Here is a 26,935-nt window from a genome sequence, read left to right on the forward strand (position 1 = left end):
AATGAAGCCTCCTTTTGACTTCCAAAGCCTCCGGCTCACTTCTTTATTAAAGCCTCGTTCGCAGGGTCCCAAGGCTCAGGTTCAGTTTACAAAGGCTCGGCCGCGGGGATGCTGCGGCCGGGCGGGGGGTGCACGAGCCCGGCCGCGGGGCTGGGCAGGGCCCGCTCCGCCGTTCCACGGGCTCCTGCGGCCGCGTGGACAGAGCCGTTGAGAGCGAGGCTGCGGCGGCAGCGGCAGCAGCGGCTTTGGAGCGGCTTTCTTTGGAGCGGCTTTGGAGCGGCTTTGGAGCGGCAGCGACTTCGGCAGCGACTTTTCCAGCGGCTTTTGAGCCGCAGCGACTTTGTCATCGGCAGCAGCGGCAGCAGCACCCGGCGCGGCGGCGGCAGCTCTCGGCGGTCCGGAGCCTCCCTCCGCCGCTCCCCGCGATGGTGCCCCCCGCCGGGGCTCGCGGCGCCGCTCGGCTCTCCCGGTACTGGCAGTGGCGGCGCTGGGCGAGCCGCCGCCGCTGGGTCTGGCGAGGCAGCGCCGCCCCCTGGCGCTCCCCGGCCCGCCCCCAGGCCCCGCCCCGCAGCCGCCCGGCAGCCGCGACCCCCGAGAGCCCTGCGGGGGTGCCGGCACCGGCAGCGCGCTCGGCCAAGGTGCCCGTGGTGCTCCTCACCCGCATTGACCCGTCGCTCTATCTGCGCCCCGGGAGCGGCGGCGAGCGGCACGCCGCGGAGCCTCGGCCGGGAAAGGCCGGGAATGATGCGGCTCCGCTCGGCCCGGAGCGGCCGCTGGGGGCCGGCGGGGACCCCGCGCGCAGCGACAGCGGCAGCGGCCAGCGTCTCTCGCGTCGGGCATGACAAGGAGACCTTCGAGCGGCTCTACCGAATGGGACCGCTGCTGGGGAGAGGCGGCTTCGGCTCCGTGTACTCGGGGGTCCGCCTGTGTGACAACACCCCGGTAAGGGGCGGGGCCGGCGGCGGGGCGGGGAGGCGGCGGGGCCAGGCGAGGCTCAGCCAGCGCTGCTCTCGGCTTGCAGGTGGCCATCAAACAAGTGGCTCGGGAGCGCATCTCCTCGTGGGGCCAGCGGGTGAGTGCGCGGGGCCACCGGCACAGCGTGGGGCAGGGCTGGTGGGGGTGAGGCGGTGGCGCCGGGAGGGGGGAAAGCGGGACAGCGCGAGGGGAGCGGCTGTGGAGTCACCGGGGGTCACGGAGCATCCTGGGCAGAGGGTGCCTGGTACCCTTGGGCCGGCTAGGGGTGCACCAGAGCATCCCTGGGACTGGGGACTTGGACACCTGGGAACAGTGGGGCCGGGCAGGGGGGCATCAGAGCATCCCAGGCAGGGAGGCACAGGACCCCCGGGCCAGCATCAGCCCCGCTAACGGTGCCACGGTCACCCTGCAGCGCAGTGGCACCCGCATTCCCATGGAGATAGCCATGATGAGGAAAGTGCGCTCCGACTGCAGCACCATCATCCAGCTCCTCAATTGGTTTGAGCTGCCCGACTCCTTCCTGCTGGTTTTGGAGCGTCCGGAGCCATCGCAGGACCTCTTTGAGTTAATCAGAAACCGGGGGTTCGTGCCCGAGTCTCCGGCGCAGGGCATTTTCCTCCAGGTGCTGAGGGCCGTGCGGCACTGCCACAGCCGCGGTGTCCTGCACAGGGATATCAAGTCCAACAACATCATCATCCACTTGGTCACCGGAAAGATCAAGCTAATTGACTTTGGTTGCAGCACCCTCCTCAGGAACATGGTCTACACCAAATTTAGCGGTGAGCGCACAGCCCAGGGTGCTTCCAGCAGCAGGCAGTTTGGGAAAAGAGTCACGTGCTGGTGACAAAGTGGCAGGTCACACCGAGTGTGTCTCCCCACGTCCATGGGGCCACCGGTGCAGCCCCTGCATCCCTGGGGATGCGCGGCTGAGGATGCGGGAGCAGGCGGCATCCACCTGATGAGCTGTTCCTGTATCCTGTTGTAGGAACACCTTTGTACTACCCGCCGGAGTGGTTCCTCTACCACTGCTACCACGGCCGTCCGGCGGCGATCTGGTCCCTGGGCGTGCTGCTGTATGAGATGGTGTGCGGGGTCCTCCCCTTCCGGTGCTGCGAGGACATCACCAGCGGGCAGCTCTTCTTCAAGCGCCAGATCTCTGTTGGTAGGTACTCGGCTTGGCGGCAGCAGGGGGAGGTCAAGTTTTAGAGGGTGGCAGCTGATCTCCCTTGGTCAGCTGGAGGAGGTGGCACATGTCCTGCCATCCTGCTCTCCTCCAAACCGGATCATGGAGCAGGAGGTTTGGGTGCAGCTCTGAGCACACCCCGGCCTGGGCGCTGCGGACAGTGGCACAAGGTGGGCAGGAGCCTCCTGCAACTGAGTGGTGGTTCCCGGATTCTCCCCAGAATGCCAGCAGCTCATCAGGTGGTGCTTGAACATGAAAGATTGGGCCAGACCATCCCTGGAGGATGTGTTCAACCACCCTTGGCTGCAAACATGAACTGCCCCAGGAGACAGCCACACTCCACCCTCACAGCCTGAGCCAGCAGCCAGGCAAGTAAGCCCGGGTGCCTTCTGGGGGGAGCGTGGGGTTTGTGGGGTTTGGGGGTTTTGGGAGGTTGGGGTTTTTGGCGAGGATTTGGGCTCTTGGAGGGTTAGGATGGAGTTTTGGGGCCTGTGGGGATTTTTTGGAGACTTTGAGGGTTTGGGGGTCGGTTTCTTGGGGGGACCTTGTGGGTTTTAGCGGAGAGTTGGTGGGTTTGGTGTTTTGCAGTTTTGGGACCTTGGTGAGGTTGGGTGTTTATTGGGGGATAGGGTGTTTTGGGGGGACTTTTGCAGTTATTGGGGGGTTGTGGGGATTGGTTTCTGGGTTCTTTGGAGGGCAACAGGTGTCAGAGGGACACCTCGTAAGAGTTCATTCTGCTCTTGTAGCTGAGGCAGTGGTTAGGTTCGGCTCTAGTCTGAGGATAACGCTGGTAACACCAGATTGTATAGTGGTTTCTGATTAGCACTTCCCCTGAGCAAGGCTGATTCAGTCTCTCATGCTCTGCAGTGAGGGCAGGCAAGACCTAATAGCAAAGCAACAGACAATGCGGCTACTGCAACACCAGCCACAAGAACTGCAGCTACTCCAACACCAACCACAACCACTGCGATGACACCAACCATGGCAACAGGCACCGTGACTACTCCAATGGCAAGGACTGTCACTACAGCTGATACGACTCCACTGACAAGCACTGCTGCTATTCCAACAAGGGCAAAAAAGCAGTGCGGCTACTCGAAACTCAGTGACGAGCAGTGAGGCTTCTCAAACCCAAGCCACAGGTACTGCAGGTACTAGAAGTACAGAGACAGACATATTGGCCACTCGAACGCCAAGGACAGTCAATGTGGCTACTACAAGCCAATTCAACATGCCCTGCAGTTAATGCAGCCCCAGGCACAAGCACTGCAGTTGCTCCACCACCAGTTTTCAGCTCTGAAGCTCCTCCATCTCTAGGAAGGAGCAATGGTGTTACTCTAAGGCCTGCTATGTATACAGTGGCTACGTCAACCCCAGCCACAAACACTGCAGCTACTCCAGTGCCAGTCACAAACACTGCAGCCTCTTCAATGCCAGTGACACACACTGCTGCTCCTCCAGCCCCATCAACAAGCAGTGAGGCTTCTCCAACCCAAGGCCTAAGAACTGTGTCTACTACAACCATGGCAGCAGGTACACGGGCTACTCCAATGCCAAGGACAGGTGCTGTGGCTGCTACAGCTCCAATGACACACACACTGCAGGTATTCCAACCACATCAATCAGCAGTGATGCTTCTCCAATGCGAGCCACAAGCCCTGTGGCTACTGCAACCCCAGTTACTGGGGCAGTGGCTACTATGTGGCACTGACAGGCAAAAACACTGCAGCTATTCCAGCCACTGCAACAAGCATAGCAGCTACTGCAGTGCCAGTCACAGCAGTGCGGCTGCTCCAATGCCTGAGGCTGACACTGCCACTACTGCAACCTCATTGACGAGCAGTGAGGCTTCTCCAAACCAAGCCACGTGCAGTGTGGGTACTCCCCAGACCCACAACTGCCCCACAAGTGACCCCCCAATGATCACCCAGACCCACAACTGTTCCCAAAGTCATCCCCCTGTAACTCCACAGCCACACAACTGCCCCAAAGAGACCCCCCCCACACCCACAATTGCCCCCCAACTGATTCTCCCAAACCCACAACTGCCCCCAAGTCACCGCCCAGACCCACAACTGCCCCCCCAACTGACCCCCCCATGGTTTCAGCAAACACAGTTCTTAGGCCTTGGGTTTGGAGAAGCCTCACTGCTTGCCAATGGGGCTGGAGAAGCAGCAGTGCGTGTCAATGGTGTTGGAGAAGCCGCACTGTTTGTAGAGGAGGTTGACGTAGCCACTGCATACGTTGCAGGCCTTAGAGTAGTGCCATTGCTGCTTCCCAGAGTTGGAATAGCTGCAGGCCTGAAAACTGGTGGTGGAGTAACTGCAGTGCTTGTGCCTGGGGCTGGATTGGCCAAAGTGCTTGTTGATGGGGCTGGAACAGGCACAGTGCCTGTCCTTTGCATTCAAGTGGCTGATGTGTCTGTCACGGTACTTTGAGTACCCACACTGCATGTGACTGCTCCTGAATGAGGCTGCAGTAGTGGCAGTGTCTGTCTCAGGCATTGAAGTAGCTGCACTGCTGTGGCTAGCACTGCAGCAGCAGCTGTGCTTGTTGCAGTGGCTGGAATAGCTGCAGTGTTTATGCCTATCATTGCCATGTAGTAGCCACTGTCCCAGTTACTGGGGTTGCCGTAGCCACAGGGCTTTGGCAGGCAGTGAGAAGCCACAGTGCTTGTGGCTGGCACTGGAGAAGCCTCACTGCTGATTGATGTGGCTGGAATACCTGCAGTGTGTGTCAACTGCAACAAGCATAGCAGCTACTGCAGTGCCAGCAACAGCAGTGCAGCTACTCCAATGCCTGAGACAGACACTGCAGCTGCTGCAACCTCATTCACGAGCAGTGAGGCTTTTCCAAACCAATCCACAAGCACTGTGGATACTCAAAGTACCATGGCAGACACATCAGCCACTTGAATGCAAAGGACAGGCACTGTGCCTGTTCCAGCCCCATCAACAAGCACTTTGGCCAATCCAGCCCCAGGCAGAAGCACTGCAGTTACTCCACCACCAGTTTTCAGGCCTGCAGCTATTCCAACTCTGGGAAGCAGCAATGGCACTACTCTAAGGCCTGCAAAGAGCCAGCAGCTGTGGCAGGGCTGGGGAATAGTCAGAACAGCATCCCCAGCACCCATGGGATGAGTGCCTTGCTCAGTGCTCTCCCTGATGTGCCTGAGAAAGTGGTGAAGGGTGTCAGATCCAAAGAGCCAGCAGCCGTGGCAAGGCAGGGGAGCAACGAGGACACCATCCCCAACACCCATTACAGGGGTGCCTGGCTCAGTGGTCTCCCTATTGTGCCTGAGAATGTGGAGGAGAGTGGCTGCTCCAAGGAGCCAGCAGCAGTGGCAGGGCTGGAGAACACCAAGGACAGTGGCCCTGATGTCTATGATTTGATGGACTTACTCAAAGCACTCCCTGACCTGACTGAGAGTGCAGAGGAGGGCAGCAGCCAGAAAGAACAGCAGCCGTGGCAGGCTGGCAGACAATGAGGACTCTGTCCCTGGGGTCTATGATTTGTCTGCCTGTTCTATGCTCGCCCTGACCATGACTGACAACACGGTGGAGAGCAGCTGCTGCAAGGAGCCAGCAGCTGTGGCAGGGCTGGGGAATAGTCAGAACAGCATCCCCAGCACCCATGGGATGAGTGCCTTGCTCAGTGCTCTCCCTGATGTGCCTGAGAAAGTGGTGAACGGGTGTCAGATCCAAAGAGCCAGCAGCCGTGGCAAGGCAGGGGAACGACGACGACACCATCCCCAACACCCGTGACAGGAGTGCCTTGCTCAGTGCTCTCCCCAATGGGTCTGAGAACACGGTGGAAGGCGGCTGCCATAAGGAGTCAGCAGCCAGCCCAGCGATCAACAGGGGGAGCATCCAGACGGCCCTGAAATCCCAGCAGAGCTACAGGCTGGGCAGATTCTGGTATCTTTTCTGGTATCTTCTGGTATTCTGGTATCTTTTTAAAGATGCATCATCTCCATCATCATCATCATCCCAATCTGGAGCTGTAAGGGGAGTATGATCTTCAACCCTCCCATCCATTGCCCCTGCAGAAATCTGGGCATTTACCTGAGTGCAAGCAGTTTTTATAACTAACTGTTTTTCTGTCTCTGTTAATGCATCCAGGATGACATCTATATCCTTCCAGTCAGGATCTTGACTTTTTACCAGGATCTCAAATTTCTTTGCTACCCCTATAGGGTCATTTCGATTCTCTTTTGCAATCTGTTTCCATCTATCCAAATCTCCTAAAGAAAAATTCACTTTTATTTTGGTACATCCCTCCGGTCCCATTGCTTCCCTCAGAGGGGCTTGCAGAACAGTCTTAGTTTTACTACGAATCTGGGCAGCAACGGGCGGGGAGGGAATTTGTTTTACACTCTGTTCTTGTTCCACACTTTGTTCTTGTTTCACACCTTGTTCTTGTTTTACACTTTGTTCTTGTTTTACATCTGAATCAGGGGTTTCCTCCTCGATCGGAGGTGGATTCTGATCCGGTACTTTTGGGGATATATAATCCTCCATTCTATCCTCAACCCTATGATCCTCAGCTCTTTTCTTAAGTTTCAAACAAATTTCCCCAATATCACAACCAGAACAACATCTTTCCAATTATTCCCTGCCTGCTTCCTTTCTTTTTCTAAAGCTAAAATTAAGGGATCTGAAGGTGCTATATTAATTCCACGTTCTCTTTGCCACTCCGGGTGATTTCTCAACGTGAAAACATATCTGCATACATCACTTTATTCCATTTTCTTTGCTGCCTCAGAAACAACATTAATTGTAACAATGTGTTATAATTCAGAGTTCCATTTTTAGGCCATTTTTCCTGATCTTCTGGGGTGTACAAAGGCTACCACTGGTTACAATATTTTACCAATGCTCTTTTATTTACCGAGCCCCCAGGAGACCCTCCCAGTTCTTTCCAGTGTGCCAACATGCACCCTAAAGGACTCTTTTGCATGATCTCTTCACTCTGCTGATTTCCCATTATCAATCTCTCACACACACACGGGATCCCACAGACACACTGCACACAATTACAACACTTGGAACAGATACAGAGACTAAAATTCTATCAAACAGACCACAGTTAATAACACAATTTTAACAATCTGTCACCGATACCAAAATCACAGAACCAAAATCAGCACTAGAACGAACCGGAACAAATCGGATACCAATACCAATTCGAATACTTATACCAATAAGGTTCAAAACCGTGTCCACAAGACACCCCCTGTGTCTTGTAGGACTCACCCAAATCACAAGAAGCCCCCTGCTTCTTGCGAGTGTATACCAACGGACGCTAGCAGCCGGGTATACGCCTTTACCTACGAGATTTCCTATCTGGATTTATGGAAGGCTTCCAAACCATGCGTACGCTTACCAACCCAATTTACCAAACCGAGATGCCCCCTGCACCTTACAGACTATACCTTTGATGAAGATGGTCCTTGTCTGCTCCTGCACTGATCCAATGAGTCGAGGGGTCCCTCCGGGAAAAATTCCCGAGGGCCCTGGGAGCCCTGTCCTCAGCAGGTCCTGCAGCCAAGCAGAGAGGCTCCCACCTGGGGTGGCAAATGGATACAGAGACAACTACAGGAACAAACTTGCCAACACAGTTTTCAAGCTCACAAGCAGCTATTCTTTATTGCTGCACCAGAAGACACGGGGGATAACTCCTCCTAATGTGTGTCTCCCATATTGCTACACAAGCCATCCTTATATAGCCCTTGGGCACACATACATATTCATGAGGCTACATATGGATTACATCATTTTCCAGAAAGCTCCCCGCATGCATACAGAATTCGTTAGCACCAGAGACATAAGAGTCCCTTGTCCTCCTACTTATCAGTTAGTTTACCCATAGCCCATCCTGGACACCTGCTATTCCCAGATACTCCTTATCCCTGCGTCCTGTTTTTCTAGACTGTTTTTCTTAAAACTACCTCAACAAGAACGATTTATTTATGCCAGTATCTTCTCTAGCTGGACTCTATTATTTCTTCTATGTACTAAGCACCTCAGTAACTTTCCACTGCTACTGCTACAAAGCCATCGAACTTAACATTACTTACAACTAATTTTAAAGGTTTATATATTCCATTTTGTGATTTTATGTTCCCCTTGTTTCAGAGAAGAGATTCAGAGCTCTGCGCTGCAAAGCCAGCTCCTGGCAGGGCCAGCTTCTTAGCACACGGCAGGGATAGCAATCCTTTTCAGCTGGATAGGCAGGGCTAGATTCTAGGAATGCCTTTTGGAGGAGCACCGCAGAGCTCACCATTCTCATCCCCCACGCAGCCAGGGGCAGAAGCCATCAGCAATGGGATGCGGACATGCTTGCAGAGATGCCAGCGCTTTGGAGCAGCCACTGATGCCCTGCCACGTGTAGGAAGGATGGATTCTTGCCCCCAGGCTCCATGAGGCCAGGGGCTTTTGGCCACTCTCAGCAGCCCCTGAGGTGGCTCCAGACTGAGGGAGAATAGGGCTTGGGCACCTGCGGGGAGGCGTGAGCAGCCTGTGGAGCAGGAGCCGGTCCTGCTCCCATGCTCAGGGAGAGCCGATCGCCAGTGCTGGGGTCAGGAAGGAATTTTCCCCCGGGCCACATTGGCTCTGGTCCTGGGGGTTTTTTGCCTTCCTCTGAGCATGGAGCAGGACCACTTGTCAGGGCTCCTCTGCTCCATTCTGGCTGCACTACTGCCTGCTGCTCGTGCACCATGAAGGTGGCCCCTGGTGTCCTGCAGCTGGGGGGGGAAGGCTTTTTTTCCCGCATGAAGGGCCTGCCAGTGTCCCCGCGGGTTTTTTGCCTTCCCCTGCAGCGGTGAGCCAGCCCCTGACAGGGCTCCTTTGGGCTATTGTGGCCCAAGGGCTGCTGCTCCTGCTCCATGCAGGTGGCCCCTCATGCCCCCATGCATGTGGGGGGAGGAAGCTTTCACCACTCCCGGGGTAGCCCCTGGACGTTGCTGCTTTCCTCTGTCGCACTGAGCACAGCCCCTTGACAGGGCTCCCCTTTGGGCTCGCTTCTTGCCCGCTGCTCTCGCACCTGCAGCCCAGCACTCCTGCCCTCCCACTCTCCAGCTCCACTGCAAGCTCGCAGAGGGAGCCACTGCTGCTCTTCCCTTGGCTCCGTATACGTATGCGGGGGTTCTGCCTTCTGCACAGCAGCACTGTGCTTGCAAGGCCTGGATGCTTGTGAGCATCACCCCTGAAACCAACCCACAGCAAAACCCCATGATGGAACATCATGGAAAATTCGGTCAAAGATAAGAAACCAAACTAAAATCAAATGAAATCCTAAATTAAAAGCTTTTTTCCACTTGTAAGCTTTGTGTTTCACCTCCTTGAAAGTGGTTTTGGAGCTGAAAAACCCTGGCATTGCAGGGCAATAGCAGTGCCACTGTTATTCAGCTCGGGCTGGGTGTAGGGAACGGCATGGGATGGGAGGCAATGGATTGGCATGGAATGGAGGGTGCTACTTTTCACCTTTAGCATTGAGCACATCCTCTTGTCAGGGCTCACCTTTGGCTTCACTTCTTGCCTGCTGCTCTCACCTTCAGGGCTCTTGATTAAAAACTTATGTTCATCTAGACTCTTAAAGCATGACCTGGGTATAGTGCTGGGTAAGAACTCCTGCATAACTGCAGATGTAGGGTTTTTCTCTTCCTGGGGATACCTGAAATCTGTAGATTGTCTAAAGCAGCTGCTCTTAAGTTAGAGCATATGAAATACTTTTCAAGAATAAGGCCTCTAAGACATGTTAACATATACCTGCACCACTGCTTTGTGCACTGGAGCAAAGCTCCTCCCATCATCCTGAGGCATCTGCTCTGTTTCTCTGTGTGTGAAATTGCAAAAAGCTGGGGTTTTACAGCTCTTTTTGGTACAGTGGTAGCATAAACTTTTATGATTGAGGGAAATGAGGTTGATTTATTATCAGGCTAATACACAGTAAGTGCTTGTTGATTTTTCATGTCCCACTCTAGCCTTCATTTGAAATGTATTTATTTTAAACCTCCCATCTGAATATTCATTTCAAACCAGTCTCTTACTTTGCTGTAATACACAACAGACCCTGGTTATTTTTCAGGTGTTCAGTCCTATTTGCAGGGAAAATATTTCTCCTGGAATCAGTCACAGGAAAAACCTACACCAGTGTTAATAGCAGAGCAGGATAAATGTCATTGAATATCCCTGGGCTCAAGCTTCATCGCCAAATTGAGCTTCCCCTTCCCCACCTTAACAGCTTCCTCCCACCACGAGAAGCAACTTCCCTGGGCCGAAAGATGCAGCTTCCTTCATCATCTATCTGATGCTTCCATGGGCTTTCAGTTCCATTCCTTCCCCTGGGAGATCCAAGCTCTCAGCCCCTGCAGCCCTTGGACAGGCAACAGCAGCTTTGGTCAGCTGGGCTGGGCCCCATGGCTTGAGGGCTGGCTGGGACAGAAATGCAATGCAAACTGCTGCAAACACCTGGCAGAGCAGCCCCTGTCCCCTGACAGCAGCACAGCAGCAGTATACCTGGCCAGATACTTGGTTGTTAGCCTTGGGTTTGGGTTGATTTTTCCTGTCAGAGGAATACACGTCACTACATCCTCTGGAAGAGCTTTTCTTCTCCAGCCTCTAGAGAAAGTCACCATCAACCTCCTACCCTTCCCTGTCTTCACAGCACGCACCTGCAGCAGCAGATACCTGGCACCTCACTGATCACATCAACAGACTGGACCCCAAGTTCACCTTAGTGAGGGACATTAACCCTCATTAATCCAGAGAAGCCGTGGCTGCCCCATCGCTGGCAGTGTTCAAAGACAGGTTGGACACGGGCTTGGAGCAACCTGCTCTAGTGGAAGGTGTCCCTGCCCATGCCAGGGGTTGGAACTGGAGAAGCTTTAAGGTCCCTTGCAACCCTGGCCTCTTCCGCTGGAAGGGACGGAGCATTTACTACTTCTTTGGGCAACCTGTTGCACTGTCCCTATCTTTCAAAGCAGAATCTCCTACTGCTGTCCACTGCTTCTCTTTCTTGGTGGCACTAGCATTTTTCCTCTTGATTGGTGCAGCAATGGGTTGTTCCTCTGTTGTGGTGTTTTGGCCACACAGCCAAACGGTCTGTGAGGTGTATTCTCACGGTCATGAGAGGTGTATTCTTTTTGGCATCTGACACTGGCTGGATGGCTGAGCCCCAAAAGCAGCGGTGAATGTTATCATATCTATCCTATCACTTCAAAGCAAGCAAGTTTTTAAGGCTTGGTGCTGTAAAGACCTATTTATTTTCTAAGATGATAAAAATGAAGAAAGAAAGTGAAGAGCGTTCATTTATTCACTAGAATATTACTTCATCTTCTAATTATTTTGACCCTTTTTACACCGAAATTTACCTGCCAAATCTGCAAAACTATTACACAATGAATATTTTTACATGAAATGAGTTGAAAAGCTCTGCATAATCTTTCCATACTGATGTACATGAGACAGCAGTTGTTTTACATCAAGTTTACAAAAATTGGAGGAGTATCTGTGACAGTGAAGGAAGAGCTTCTGACAGCAGAGGGGTTCACCAGAGACAAAGAACGACATGCACACAACAAATGTTGTTCTCTGGAACAAGCATTTAGATCCTGGCTCTCAGTTCTCATCCATCCCTCTGATAAGGACTGTTATTCTTTACCTTTCCCTGCAGAATTCCTGATAAATTGTATGTGCTGGGTAGGCAGAAGAGCCCTTGGAGTAAGATTAGACATATAAAACCAAAGGGGAAAAAGCAATCTACAAGCAAGGAAATTATAAATTTCCTGTGGTGTTCCCCACCCACACTTCTGCATGCTGTCCCAGCTACTGCTTCTGGGACACGACCATCTTCAGCCCTTGCAAGATGATACATTGCAGTGGTCTACATTTGCCTCTCAGTAGCAAGGTCCTCAACTAGAAAAATCCTGGTTAACCAAAAACAATAAAGCCAAGATGTAATGTGTGTCCTGGGGTAGAGACAACTCGACCAGGACACTGTTGTTTCGCACTGTCCTAAAACACAGTAGTCAGATGGCTTCAGTCAAGGCAGAGGTCAGTCTTCCAGCTAAAGAGGTGTACATTTGAAAATGGTCCAGAAATCTACAACTTAGATCTTAGATTGGGCTACTTTTACATATGTTTTTATTATACAAATGCAGGCATCAATGGCAACATGAAACAATGGCCATCTGTTCTCCAACAGGCTGTCTACCTATGAGCTCTTGACCTGGGGTCTGCTGCATATGCCACTCATCCTACTTCAAGTCAGCTTTCCCCTCTCTGCCCCTCTCAATCTCTCCCATGCACAGACACAGACACGGACACGTTTCTGCTTTCAGCAAGAGGTATGTGAATTTCAGGAACTGCGATCCCAAAAGAGGCAGAGCTGCCATTTCTACTTATGATAGTGTTTTTGCATTCATGTTGCTGAAGTTCGAGGACATGTATGGATGCTCAGTTTTCAATGCAAACAGACTGAAATCCAAACTCATTATGCAGACACTTGGGGGAAAGCCGCAACACATGTCTCTTGTCTCTGTTACTCAGTATTTTGTATCAGAAAAAGTGCTGGGACAATTGTCATGCATTAACAGACCAAAGAAATAATACACTCTCGACTGCAGAAAACTGACCCCTTTTCTCAACTGCCATCCTTTTTTTTTTGCCTCAGCAGGCAACACAGACAACCAAGACATCTTGATGAGTATGCCACGATGGGAAACTCTTCATGCAAAAGTAGTGTTAAACGTAGAAATCCACACAACAACCCCAAAAGCTAATGTAGTTATATATGTGGTGTCACAAGTTAAACAAGGCATGTTCTTCTAACACCAGTCAAAAGGACAAAAACAGGCAAGAAACAGGTAACTCCTGTGGTCTGGTTTTTGACTTGCAATTAATTTCTCTTCCTTGCCTGTGGTGCTATGTGACAGTCGGCAATACCTGGACAGAAAGAAAGTCTGACTCTTCTGCCTTCTACAGGACTCCATGAACAACAGACATTACTGAACCACAAAATATGTCGATATATAACTTTGCCAAATAGCCATATATATATCTACTCTTTATTGTAAAACAATGATGCACCACTGAGGACAGAAGCCAGTTAAGGCTGATTAATAGCTGTGATTTGCAAAGCTTATAGAATGGAGAACTACTACCTTGCTCAGACTACACTGAATGGTCACTACAGATTCGATGACCTCTCTCATGTAAAAGCTTTTAGCAATTATTTGCCTTTTGCTTAGAAATATGAATTAAGAACAGACTTCTTCTCCAAAGTGCATTAAAGAAAAAAACCCAAAACTGACTTAGCAAATAAAATGCATTTACCTGTCATGTTGCAGTAAACTTTCAAAGGCCTCAGTGCCCCACTGTCATCTGGATCTATCCAGTAGTAATTGGAAGTTTTGCCCAAGTGTTTGCATGCTTCACAAGAGAGTTCATGAGTAGCTGGAATGAATTAAACCACAACAATAAGGATCTTCATATCTTGGAGTAAAAAATCCATAATGACAACAAACTGTCTTATTTATATAACAAGAACTATACCCTTGAGATTAAAGTAATGTCACTGACATTCACAGGCAACAAAGGATCTCTCCAACAGAAACACATGGGATTAAAAGCTTGAGGCACACAATTTGATTCTGTTGGCATGTGACAGAAAGCCACGATAGGAAGAGAATTCCAATAACTCGGCTGGGGGAGAGGGTGGGTGGGAGGGGGAGGAACAACCAAACTTTAAGAGGATCTTTAAACCATTCTTGAAAATATTGTGGTTCAGAACTTGGTTATACAGTGGTTTAAGATTTACATCACGAACGGCGACACTTTCATTAACACAACATACATTTAGGAGATACAAAAAGAAAACTGGGAAGCTTTTTGGTGTAAATCTTAGGATTTTTCAGGTTTTATTACAACTCAGAATAACATCAAGTTTCAAAACTGAAATTTCTCACTAGATGGAATACTTGTCTCTACACAGCTCTGCAGCTCCCCTTTTACTGAGCTACATAAAGAATACTCTGTTCCAGCAAGGTCTACAATTTCACCCTATTTACTGGAAGCTTCATTGCTTTAGCAGGTAGTTTTCCTTCACCTCTCCATACTGTTTTTTATTTCAAGTCATAAGACTGCTTGTCAAATTGTGTTATCATTAATAGCTCCAGCATGATAATAAGCATTATAGGTAGAAGCTTTTCTAGTAATTCCCATATTCTCCTTGAAACAGATGACTATTCCAAAGTTGTGTATTATACATGAATGAATTAAATCATGTCAGGCATAGAAAAAGTAAAACTGGTAGTTTATGCAAGCTGGTGTGTTTGTATACATATCACTGGTAAACTATGTAAGTATTTTTCTGTGCAGTATTTCAGAGGAGGAATGTGTAATGCTGCTTTGTTTTCCAAGGAACAGATGGTACAGCTTTTTTGTTTGCAATCAATCAATCAGCTGCTAAAGGAAATGCAATGTTTGTTTAACAAGACTTCATATCCACCCTAAAAAGCCATCTAATTTGTTGGCAATTCTTGCAAGCAATCTCCTGGCTAAGACTGGCTTTATTTCAAATGTCCATAAGGATGAGCTGTTTCACTGGGCTCTGATGAGTAACTGATCTCACACAAACACACATTCAGAGGCCTCCAACTATAAAGATGCAGGAGGAAAAGCGGAGCTAAAAGTCTCCAATTCGGATGTGGCATGAATACAAAGCTAAAACTGTTGATGTTATAGGAGAATTTCCTGGAAGGTTTTATATGTTCATTACAGGGTCTAAAGTCACTTTTATACACTACATAGACACTGTTAGACAGTTTAACTGGGAAATATTCCAAGCCATTTCCCCTTCCTCCCCAGACTAAGGTAAACAAGTTGCTTCAGTATCAAGGAAACTCTTTGCCTGTCTTCAGACACCTCATGCAGATTTCCTAAGGGATTCAGAACCAATCTTCTTTTGAAATATTTCTCTCTCCCCATGCTCTCACCTAAATACAATCACTAAATACCAGCCCTGCTCATGTACAGCTGCAGTGATATCAAATCTCAAATGTTAACAGATGCATTCCAGATGACAAATACTGTTTATGATCTCCCAAAAGTCTGCTGCTTTCATTTCCTAAACTCCTTCAGAAAATCAAGGGAGTTTTGTCTCTGTAGTACGCACATCTTCACATGGAGCCATGTGACTCTAGGTTTGCTCTTTTCAAGGAGATGGGACAATCTTGGTACAGAGATACTGCCACAGTTCAGAGATAAGTGTTCTATGGAAGACAAAACCAAGTTACACTGGTTAATCAGACACTCATTTATCCCTACTGAGCATTTTTACAGGAAATTCAAGGGTTTAGATATAACACCCTTCCCTCTGTTTCCTGGAATGGGAAAAGGAAAGCACATTAGGTAGGTAGTTATCACAATTAGAGCACGGAACAGGCTGCTTTCAAATGCCAGCATTTGTTAAGCTTCAACATTATGCCAAAGACCAAACTGTAAAAATTCTTCAAATAAAGACAGAAGAGGGAAATATTCTAAATTTTGATTATTGTCAGTTTGAAAGGGTTTCTGAAGTACCTTTTGCCAGATTCCCAAATGCCAAGAGTGCCCTTGTTCATTTGCTGGTGGCAAAGTAAATGTGGTTGGGAACTTCAGCTGAACATTCCTGTTCACCCCTTCCAACTTTTTCAGGCTGTCAGTTTACAGAAGCTCCCAACACCTTCAGCTATGAGAGCTGAAATCTAAATCAAATTACAGATCAAAATCCAAGGAGAAACACCCACGACCATCATCCCAAACCCCTCCATCAAATAGTGATAGAAAGAGGACATTAAAGCTGAAGAATGGGGGACGTTCCAATGCAGAACTGCACATACAAGTAAAATGTTTTGAGCTGTTTCAGTACACTTCAACTTTTCTTCCCAAGTGGAAGCACACTTACCTAAAAGAGCCCAGACCATTAAAAGCACCAAACACAACCCAGGCCTGCACAGAGAAGATTCTTAGGTAGCCAGCACTTTCCTTTTAGGAGTCTTTTCCTGCTGTTTTTGCCCGCTACATAATTATCAAGCACTACTTCTTAACCACAACTAGGTGACCTCCACAGCCAGATGCTGAGCTGAGCTATTACAGGTCCCCAAAGCACAGCATCTGGCACTTCACACACCTTCAGAATGAAACAGATGTGACTGTTTTCTGGGATACAATCGCTCTATGAACCCCTGCTTTGCTCTCACAATTGCCTAGCTGTGAAATGAATTCTAAGAGCTCAAAACACCATCCTTTCACTGTGCCTAAGTGAGATTAGCAAGAGACTATTACACACTACGCTACTACTTTACCTATGGCAGTTCAAGTACAAGTTAACAGAAGCCTAAGGGTTTAGTTTTGTTACTCTTAACATCATTCCACTCCATGTTGTGGGAAAAGGCAGTTCAATTGCTCAAACTGTATTTTAAGCAATAAATAAAAAATAAGTGCCAGGAAAAAACAAAATCAGCATCTTTCTCAAGAGCATCATCAATGTAACAGCAGAATCACATGGCTGGCATGAACCTCAAAGGTCAGCTAATCCATCTCCCAGAAAAGCTCAGTTACATCCCTGTTGTCATTGCTGACATACTCCTGCTCCAGATCTCCCTAGGTTTAATTCCTCAGCACACTGAGGCAGCCTAGAGCTCCACCAGCCCTTCAGCAGCTGAATTTATCTCACTCACTCTATACCATGAGGCTGCTCTGCTGCAATTTAAACTACTCATTTCTCTTTCTATCCACCACAAATTTGATAACAACTTACTTTACTCCTCCTTGCAGCCATCTTTTGTCTATTTGCAAATACGAATCTCTTCTCTACATCAAAAAGGCCAAGTTTATTCATTAGGGACTGCAGTGATAGGACAAGGGGTAACGGTTGAGACTCAAACAGCAGACATTTAGATTGGATATAAGGAAGAAATTCTTTACTGTTAGGGTAGTGAGGCACTGGAATGGGTTGCCCAGAGAGATTGTGAATGCTCCATCCCTGGTAGTGTTCAAGGCCAGGCTGGATGAAGCCTTGGGAGATATGGTTTAGTGTGAGGTGTCCCTGCCCATGGCAGGGGGCTTGGAACAAGATGAGGTCCTTTCCAACCCTAACTATTCTATGATTCTATGAGCTTGGCCACAGGTTGTGTTTTCAAGGTGCTAGAATATTCTTGCTCTGCTCTGGACTCTCCCATTTTTTACGAAACTCAGCATACAAAAGTGGACAATGCCCAGCACAGCAGAATTTGCACATCCCACAAGCTACACCTCTGACAACTCATCCTGAAACAGTGTTTCCCTCATTCACGGAAGCACAGGAAGTGAACTGCAAAGGGAAATAAGCCAGCAATAAAGCCCACTTCTATAGAAATGAAAAAAACCCACAGACCTACAACCCAAAACCAGAAAATCAGTTTTCCTCAGCCTCTGCTTCTACAGGTGGTTAACCCCTCCTAAGCACAGTAGCTCCTATTGCTCACTTGCTCTGCATTTCAAAACCCTGAAAACACCTTCCAAAAGAAAGATCATTCTTTAAATATACATTATAGGTAATTATATATTCAATATAATATATAATATATAAATTTAGGAAATACATATATGCACTCTTCAAAAAAAATGGGAAAAAAAGCCAACAGAAAGAGTTTTAGTGCCTTGTGGCTGGACTCGTGTACACTGCTGTCTGCTGCTGCATTGGCTGTCATGTCACTCAAACTTCCCATCAGCAAAGCCCCTTCCTGACTGAGCAGAAACCCTCTTCCTGCTGCCACTGATCTAAGCTTCAGCCTTCTTAACACTCTGGAATTATGGATTGTCACCTCCCCAGCGGCTGTATCCGCCTCACTCTTTCCCTTTGCCTTCTACTGGGAGCTGATGAACTTGTAAGGAATTCTCATTATTAGCTCAATATTCCAATCTGCCCCGTAAAAAGGGAATGGAACATCAAAATATACATGGAAATTTGCCATGTTTGTGTAAAGTTGATTCTAGGCTCATTTTTGCAAGTTACAAACCAGACGATTACCATTGCGGTAATAAAGGGAACAAAGTAGAGAGGCTGCCATCAAAGTAAGAGAGCACTACTTTATTTGCCATTTATTTGCCACTGGGATAATAAAGTTACTACTGTGGGGGTGAAGACTGTCACTTGAGTTACCATACAGTACTGCAACTCAGGAATTCACTATGAATACAGAAGAAAAACAGCCCATTTATGGCAAAAGCAGAGATACTTCTTTTTTCTCTCTTAGCTCTTTCTTTGCTTTGGGCTGGGGAATGGAGGGCAGAGAGAAATTAATTTCAATCCAGAATGGATTTTTAAACAAATTTAGCAGTGATTTTAAATTAGAAGCCATAGATTAGGCAATTAGCATCCCTGTAGCAGTGTCAGCCTACAGATACCACAAGAAAGAAGTATAATTAGACACCAATTTTTAACAAGGTGCTTCTGAGAATCAAATCATTCAAGGATACACAAAACATTAAAAAACCCCAAACCAGCTGCATTCTGGCATGGGTCTTTGGGCCCAAAATAAACACTGGTCAGAGTAAAAGCATGTGAAAGGGAGAACTGCAAGCCATGCGAAATATCGCCAATGAAGGCACACTTTCATCTTCAAGCTGGGTGATTTGGCATGTTTGTGTAACCTTACTGGGAACTGCATCTGAGGGGGAGGTTGTCAAAGAAACTTAGACATTCACCACGCTTGTGCCGGTCTTACGCTGCTCCCAGCCACAGGAAGCTTCAAAGCTGCCTGAAGCTTGTTTGAGTCTTCTCCAGCTGGAAGACAACAGGAACAACACTGGCAATACATCTTACCCCCTTCTCTCCTATCCCTCTCTCCCATGCAAAAGGCCTCAAGACTGCTATAAAAACTAGGCGTGAAAAATCCATACTCCTGACATATGATTATCTGCTCCCACTTACTCCCTATTGCCAGGGCAATGGAAAAGAGGAGTCAAGGGAAAAGCCTGGATCTACACATTCCCAGCTGTATAATACAAATTCTTGGTTGCATTCTTAAAGTGGACCAAGATATACAAATTAAAACCTCAGCAAATTCTATACAGGCCAAAGTAGGGGAGATGACTCCAGTAAATTTAGGTCAAAGCTAAAAGATATCTGGAATTCTATTTTAATACAAGATTTCTGTAAGTGGCTACAAATAGCAAAGCCACAGATTAAACCCACAGATACTTCCCCATCAAGTAAGTTCATGCTAGTTCTTTCCTGTCTCGCATATCAGAGCATTTGATCTGTCTGACCTTCCTCAATGTTAGATAATGCTCAGCTGCACAAAGATATAACAGAGCTTTAAAAGTTCATAGTAACCATTTTTGCTTATTCATGATTATTCATCTCAAAAGACATTATTCCCATGCTTATTTCAAAGACTGTAATTAAGTCTAAGTCTAATTTTTACAGCTGCAATTGTCACCATTTCCTGCCCCTCTTCCCTTTTCTTTCCATTCCAGTCCCCCATTTTTGGATCTGATCCTACTGCAACCAGCAATCCTGTGAAGAAAAGCACGGTACCTCACTTGGGTGTATTACTCCATTGAAGTTTTATTGAGTAAAACTTTAACTGATTAGAAAACCCCATGTCAAATAAAATAAGACTGTTTTTTAAAACCTCACATGAAAAGCTGATGTTTGAAAAGCTACCAACCACACCAAACAGCAGCTTACCTACAAAACAACTGCTAGACACACAAACACTTGATCAAAAAAGGCTTTTCCAAAGGAGCTGAGAAGAGAACTAAAACATTACAGAAACAAATGCTCCTATCAGCTCATTTGCGTTATCTCAATCAAGATGTCCTCTATCAACATGAAACCAATTCAGAACCAATGCATCATCTCTGTCATTTCCATTAATCACTAAGCAATTTGCAGTGCCAACACAATCCAACTTTTCCAACTGCCACAGAAATACCAGCAGAAACATCTGCTCCATGTCCCTTTTTTCATGTTTTCTCTCCAAACACTGTGCCCTGCAACCTACCATCTTCACATCTTTTGCACATAGTGGATGAGCTGTGAAATTAGTAATGTGTTAGACAGGTACCCAGGAGGTTGCCCCGGCTGGCATGCACTCTTTCTTTGGCATGTGTTTCAGACCACTGGAGAACATTCATTTAGAGTACCTACTGAGGGGATGAGAGTATGGTGAAAGGGTCAGGTTCTGTGAGAAAAGCCGATCTGCACAGCCACAGAGGAGCCCAGAGATGCAATAGCAGGGGAGAAGCCCAAACCATACCCTGGCAGGCTGCTCCCAGGTCCATCTCAGGAGCCATCAGCCCAAAGGCCCATCTGCACAAACCCAGAGATTGGGCAAGTCAAGCTCTCCCAAGCAACAACCAAACTGCCTGCAGCTGCCCTGGCACAGCCTCAGCTTCACTCTCTGGGCATGGAGCCCATCACTGGAGGTCACTGGGAGCAGCTCTCTCAGCATCTTTCACACTAAGGGCATTGCTGCTTAGGGGTGGGACACATCACAGGATGCACACAAAACATAGCTCAGGATTGCACAGGACTTACAGGATGTCTGGGGGCAGAACCAAAGGCAGGAAAGGGAGATGGTTAGGCCATTTGGAGAACACAAGTCTGAAAAAGAGAGGCAAGTGGAAATATTGGTCAGTATGCTTGCCTGGTTGTGCCCTTCAGCTCATCAGCACAGTCTGTCCTGCTCTCTCATTAAATTCCTTTCTATGTCTTTCCTGGGCAAGGGGCTCTCAATCCCATGTGTGTATGGATAGAGGTGTGGGTACCAGCAGCTGCAGCAGACCACAGGCCAGAGGGTCCCTGTGTCCATGGTGCCAGCCACTGGAGCAAGAGGAGCTGTGTGAGTGTGTGATGCCTATGGAATATCAAGCGGAACTAGCCAACAAGCTAGTGAAGTACCCTAGGAGCAAGCAGGGGTGACTGGGTCTCCAAGCATCAGCTCTGCATGCGAGAGGAACAGGGTGTCTCTGGGGATTAGCAGTGGGGACCTGGACAGTCCTGCCTAACTCTGCTTGGCCTAAGAAAGGATTTACCTCCGAAGCCATTTCCCCTTTTATTTATGGCTGCAGTTAACTTCTTAGAGCCCTGAGCTTGTGGATTGTACTCAGCTACACTGATACTCAGCACATCTCCCTTCTCCGTGATCAGCAACATAGCACCATGTAGATTGGAAAACACCTTTAAGATCATCAAGTCCAACTGTTAACCCAGCACAGCAAAGGCCACCACTAATCCATGTCCCTCAGTACCACTCCTATACACCTTCAGATACCTCCAGGGATGGTGACTGCACCACTGCCCTGGGCAGCCTCTTCAGTGCATGACAGCCCTTTTGGTAAAGACATTTTTCCCAATACCCGCTCTAAACCTCCCCTGGTGCAGCTTGAGGCCATTTCCTCTTGTCCTATCGCTTGCTCCTTTCAAGAATAGACTGACCCCACCTTACTACATCCTCCTGTCAGGCAGCTGTAGAGAGCGATAAGATCCCCCTGAGCCCTCTCTTCTCCAGACTGAACCCCCCAGCTCCCTCAGCCATTCCCCAGCACACTTGTGCTCCAGGCCCTGCATCACTTCCCTTGAAGCTGGATAAAACAAAGCATCAAAATGGAGCTTAGCTTGGCACACTTCTTAAGATAAGATACTGCTTGACAAGTAGCTCAAGTGATCAACATGTGGATGAAGCTCCTCGCTTCTGCCCAGCAGAGCTTTCTAATCTGTACCAAGTGTCTGATGATGATCACCCAGACTGCTGCAACAGAACAACAACAGACCTGCTGAAGAGGAAAAAAAACCAAAATCGGAGCAGATGATTAGTGAAGGAAAGGCCAAAGGAGGAAACAAACTGTCGAGGTCGATACACAACCACAAAGAAACCGAGGAACAGGAAAATGGGGGAAACAGAAGGGGTTTGGGAAAGGAGAGGTACAGCTAAAACTTTCAGAAAGCCGTAACAAGTCCTTGTAGCTCATTTAGCCTGAGAAATGCAATGATACGTGTCATGTTCTGCGGCATTCGTGGCAAATCGCATGTTACGTGTTCCTCTGTTTCAGAGCATCTACTACTAGATCCTTCTGAACCTAAAAGTATGTTGAAAACATATATAATAAAGCAACCATAGACACAAGAGAATTTAATCTAAAGTTTTCTAAACAAGTGAGTAGGGAGTACGGATGTCTTCAGTGAGGTAACATGAAAGATACAGAGGTATACACGGGCTTAAACATTTGCAAGATGAGATTCAAAGGCAGACTGTCTGTTCCACCGAAATGAACAGTGCCAGATGTACAACTAGCTACACGGTACATAGTACAGCTAAGACTCCTGCTGACAGCATGAAGAACTACAAACTACAACATAGTCAAATACTTCTGCTAATAGCAGCACAAACATGATTTATGAAACAGTAGCATCTTCCATGTCTTTGTAAAGTTATCTAAAAGTAAACATACCTAGAGGCTTCCTAAGGCTTCAGTAAAATATTTCAGGAGTTCCAGTAACCTCTTATTCCTTCTGCTAACACTTGTGTAGCCAAGATACCTATTAGCTCTGTAACCTAAGGTGAAACTTGAAAGCAACAGTAATGAAGTATAACAATACCAAACACCTACTTTTGCTAATGGACGGTGGTCCTACAATTGGTGTGCTTTGTCTCCCATTTATATTACAATATATTGGGAAGGAGAGTAAAACCTAAACCCCCACTATACTAGAACTACAGAAAAACAACCACGGCTCTTGCCGCTGAGTGACAAAGGTCAATGTGGACAACTGATCCCCAAGAAAGGCATGTAGAGCAGCCAAAAACTACCACTGTAGAGAAGCCTGAGTATACTGGAAAATCACGTTTGAGAAAGGTAGTATATATACATAAACAAGAACCCAATTATATCAAAAATACCATCCACAATATATACTGTCCACAGAAGTATAGTAAAAGGAGCAGCAATTACTCTCTATGCTCATTTGCTACTGGAGCCCTACATCTAATATTGTGAAGGTAAGTGTTGTCACACTGGCTATTAGGGCAAATTATAGGATGCAAAAAACAAGTAGCATCTCAGGGTTTCACTCCATTTCATCAAAAAATGCAAATTTACCCCCACAAACCACCTGAAACACTGCTGTAGAGCAAACAAAGCAGTAACAACCTGAACTGCCATGTTTTGTTACTCTTTCAATGAATCCTGGCTTTCCTTATCCTTCTTCTCCATTTTTTTCCACAAGTGCAACACTTCCCATCGCTTCAAGTTTGTGACAGAAAAGGCTCAGAGTTGCCAGTAAGGCCTGGGGTACGATCAGCCTTGAATCTCATCAGCAGAGGCACAATGCAATAGTCTCTTCCATTGCTTACAGGCACAAAACAAACACATCTCCCAAAAAACCCACACTTTTGCCCCTGGACAAACACAACTAAACTACCCCAAGGAGTCACTTTGCAACAAGTAATGGTACCTGGCAAGGGAAGACTCAGCAGGGTTCAACCCTAAAGCCCACTGCAGGACAGAGAGCTTCACTGCTTCTCCTCCACCTCAAGAATAAGTCTGCATTGCTCTGGACCATTTTGCATTGTCAAGGCTACATTCCAGAAAAAAGATGCGTGGCTCCTGCTAAAGCAAGCCTGAGAAGTCAAGCCTTAGATAGCTGAGGGAACTGGCCACCAGTCTCACATCTGGACTGTGACAGAGTTGACTGCAAAGCTCTCTCCAGCAGATTACCTAGGGAAAGCAAAGTCCTTATGCCCCTCCAGTTACACACAGCTACAAGTGCAAAGGTTTCTAGAGTCTGCTTTTCATACCTGCAGTAGGAGTATCCTACACATGCACACACTAAGATCACAAACTCCAACTCTAGAATAAGTCGGGGGGGGGGGGGGGTGCGGCGGGCCCCCCGTGAGGGGCAGCACGGGCCGGGGCCTTTCCTCACGGAGCAGCCGCCCTCATGGGATCCCAGAGGCACCGGGTGGGCTGCGGTGAAGGGGCCTTAAAGCTCCTCCAGCTCCAACCCCTGCCCCGGGCAGGGACCCCTTCCACTGGAGCAGCTGCTCCAAGCCCCTGTGTCCAACCTGGCCTTGAGCACTGCCAGGGATGGGGCAGCCACAGCTGCTCTGGGCACCCTGTGCCAGCGCCTCAGCACCTCCCAGGGAAGAGCTTCCTGAGATCTCATCTCAATCCACCTCTGTGGACAGGAAAGGGAAAAGGGGATAAAATCAGCAGTAAAATGAAGCCTCCTTTTGACTTCCCAAAGCCTCCGGGCTCACTTCTTTATTAAAGCCTCGTTCGCAGGGTCCCAAGGCTCAGGTTCAGTTGACAAAGGCTCGGCCGCGGGGATGCTGCGGCCGGGCGGGGGGTGCACGAGCCCGGCCGCGGGGCTGGGCAGGGCCCGCTCCGCCGTTCCACGGGCTCCTGCGGCCGCGTGGACAGAGCCGTTGAGAGCGAGGCTGCGGCGGCAGCGGCAGCAGCGGCTTTGGAGCGGCTTTGGAGCGGCTTTGGAGCGGCTTTGGAGCGGCAGCGACTTCGGCAGCGACTTTTCCAGCGGCTTTTGAGCCGCAGCGACTTTGTCATCGGCAGCAGCGGCAGCAGCACCCGGCGCGGCGGCGGCAGCTCTCGGCGGTCCGGAGCCCTCCCTCCGCCGCTCCCCGCGATGGTGCCCCCCGCCGGGGCTCGCGGCGCCGCTCGGCTTCTCCCGGTACTGGCAGTGGCGGCGCTGGGCGAGCCGCCGCCGCTGGGTCTGGCGAGGCAGCGCCGCCCCCTGGCGCTCCCCGGCCCGCCCCCAGGCCCCGCCCCGCAGCCGCCCGGCAGCCGCGACCCCCGAGAGCCCTGCGGGGGTGCCGGCACCGGCAGCGCGCTCGGCCAAGGTGCCCGTGGTGCTCCTCACCCGCATTGACCCGTCGCTCTATCTGCGCCCCGGGAGCGGCGGCGAGCGGCACGCCGCGGAGCCTCGGCCGGGAAAGGCCGGGAATGATGCGGCTCCGCTCGGCCCGGAGCGGCCGCTGGGGGCCGGCGGGGACCCCGCGCGCAGCGACAGCGGCAGCGGCAGCGTCTCTCGCGTCGGGCATGACAAGGAGACCTTCGAGCGGCTCTACCGAATGGGACCGCTGCTGGGAGAGGCGGCTTCGGCTCCGTGTACTCGGGGGTCCGCCTGTGTGACAACACCCCGGTAAGGGGCGGGGCCGGCGGCGGGGCGGGGAGGCGGCGGGGCCAGGCGAGGCTCAGCCCAGCGCTGCTCTCGGCTTGCAGGTGGCCATCAAACAAGTGGCTCGGGAGCGCATCTCCTCGTGGGGCCAGCGGGTGAGTGCGCGGGGCCACCGGCACAGCGTGGGGCAGGGCTGGTGGGGGTGAGGCGGTGGCGCCGGGAGGGGGGAAAGCGGGACAGCGCGAGGGGAGCGGCTGTGGAGTCACCGGGGGTCACGGAGCATCCTGGGCAGAGGGTGCCTGGTACCCTTGGGCCGGCTAGGGGTGCACCAGAGCATCCCTGGGGACTTGGACACCTGGGAACAGTGGGGCCGGGCAGGGGGGCATCAGAGCATCCCAGGCAGGGAGGCACAGGACCCCCGGGCCAGCATCAGCCCCGCTAACGGTGTCATGGTCCCCCTGCAGCGCAGCGGCACCCGCATTCCCATGGAGATAGCCATGATGAGGAAAGTGCGCTCCGACTGCAGCACCATCATCCAGCTCCTCCATTGGTTTGAGCTGCCCGACTCCTTCCTGCTGGTTTTGGAGCGTCCGGAGCCATCGCAGGACCTCTATGAGTTAATCAGAAACCGGGGGTTAGTGCCCGAGTCTCCGGCGCAGGGCATTTTCCTCCAGGTGCTGAGGGCCGTGCGGCACTGCCACAGCCGCGGTGTCCTGCACAGGGATATCAAGTCCAACAACATCATCATCCACTTGGTCACCGGAAAGATCAAGCTAATTGACTTTGGTTGCAGCACCCAACTCAGGAACATGGTCTACACCAAATTTAGCGGTGAGCGCACAGCCCAGGGTGCTTCCAGCAGCAGGCAGTTTGGGAAAAGAGTCACGTGCTGGTGACAAAGTGGCAGGTCACACCGAGTGTGTCTCCCCACGTCCATGGGGCCACCGGTGCAGCCCCTGCATCCCTGGGGATGCGCGGCTGAGGATGCGGGAGCAGGCGGCATCCGCCTGATGAGCTGTTCCTGTATCCTGTTGTAGGAACACCTTTGTACTACCCGCCGGAGTGGTTCCTCTACCACTGCTACCACGGCCGTCCGGCGGCCATCTGGTCCCTGGGCGTGCTGCTGTATGAGATGGTGTGCGGGGTCCTCCCCTTCCGGTGCTGCGAGGACATCACCAGCGGGCAGCTCTTCTTCAAGCGCCAGATCTCTGCTGGTAGGTACTCGGCTTGGCGGCAGCAGGGGGAGGTCAAGTTTTAGAGGGTGGCAGCTGATCTCCCTTGGTCAGCTGGAGGAGGTGGCACATGTCCTGCCATCCTGCTCTCCTCCAAACCGGATCATGGAGCAGGAGGTTTGGGTGCAGCTCTGAGCACACCCCAGCCTGGGCGCTGCGGACGGTGGCACAAGGTGGGCAGGAGCCTCCTGCAACTGAGTGGTGGTTCCCGGATTCTCCCCAGAATGCCAGCAGCTCATCAGGTGGTGCTTGAACATGAAAGATTGGGCCAGACCATCCCTGGAGGATGTGTTCAACCACCCTTGGCTGCAAACATGAACTGCCCCAGGAGACAGCCACACTCCACCCTCACAGCCTGAGCCAGCAGCCAGGCAAGTAA

The 26,935-nt window shown here is 50.0% G+C and overlaps 2 protein-coding genes across 2 annotated transcripts; both read left to right on the plus strand.

Moving 5' to 3' along the window:
* Nucleotides 1-744: 744 nt before the first annotated feature.
* Nucleotides 745-2,534, plus strand: LOC117436920 (serine/threonine-protein kinase pim-1-like). Its single transcript, XM_034068994.1, is given in 6 exon segments — nucleotides 745-942; nucleotides 1,022-1,072; nucleotides 1,388-1,754; nucleotides 1,961-2,137; nucleotides 2,379-2,467; nucleotides 2,469-2,534. Coding segments are annotated over 6 exon segments (948 nt in total).
* A 1,147-nt stretch (nucleotides 2,535-3,681) lies between these two features.
* LOC117436921 (serine/threonine-protein kinase pim-1-like) lies at nucleotides 3,682-26,935 on the plus strand. The gene is given in 8 exon segments (XM_034068995.1): nucleotides 3,682-3,691; nucleotides 24,760-25,293; nucleotides 25,296-25,348; nucleotides 25,429-25,479; nucleotides 25,789-26,155; nucleotides 26,362-26,538; nucleotides 26,780-26,870; nucleotides 26,872-26,935. Coding segments are annotated over 8 exon segments (1,347 nt in total).

The sequence above is a fragment of the Melopsittacus undulatus genome, chromosome 13 (assembly GCF_012275295.1).
Source record: "Melopsittacus undulatus isolate bMelUnd1 chromosome 13, bMelUnd1.mat.Z, whole genome shotgun sequence".
Taxonomy (NCBI): Eukaryota; Metazoa; Chordata; class Aves; order Psittaciformes; family Psittaculidae; genus Melopsittacus; species Melopsittacus undulatus.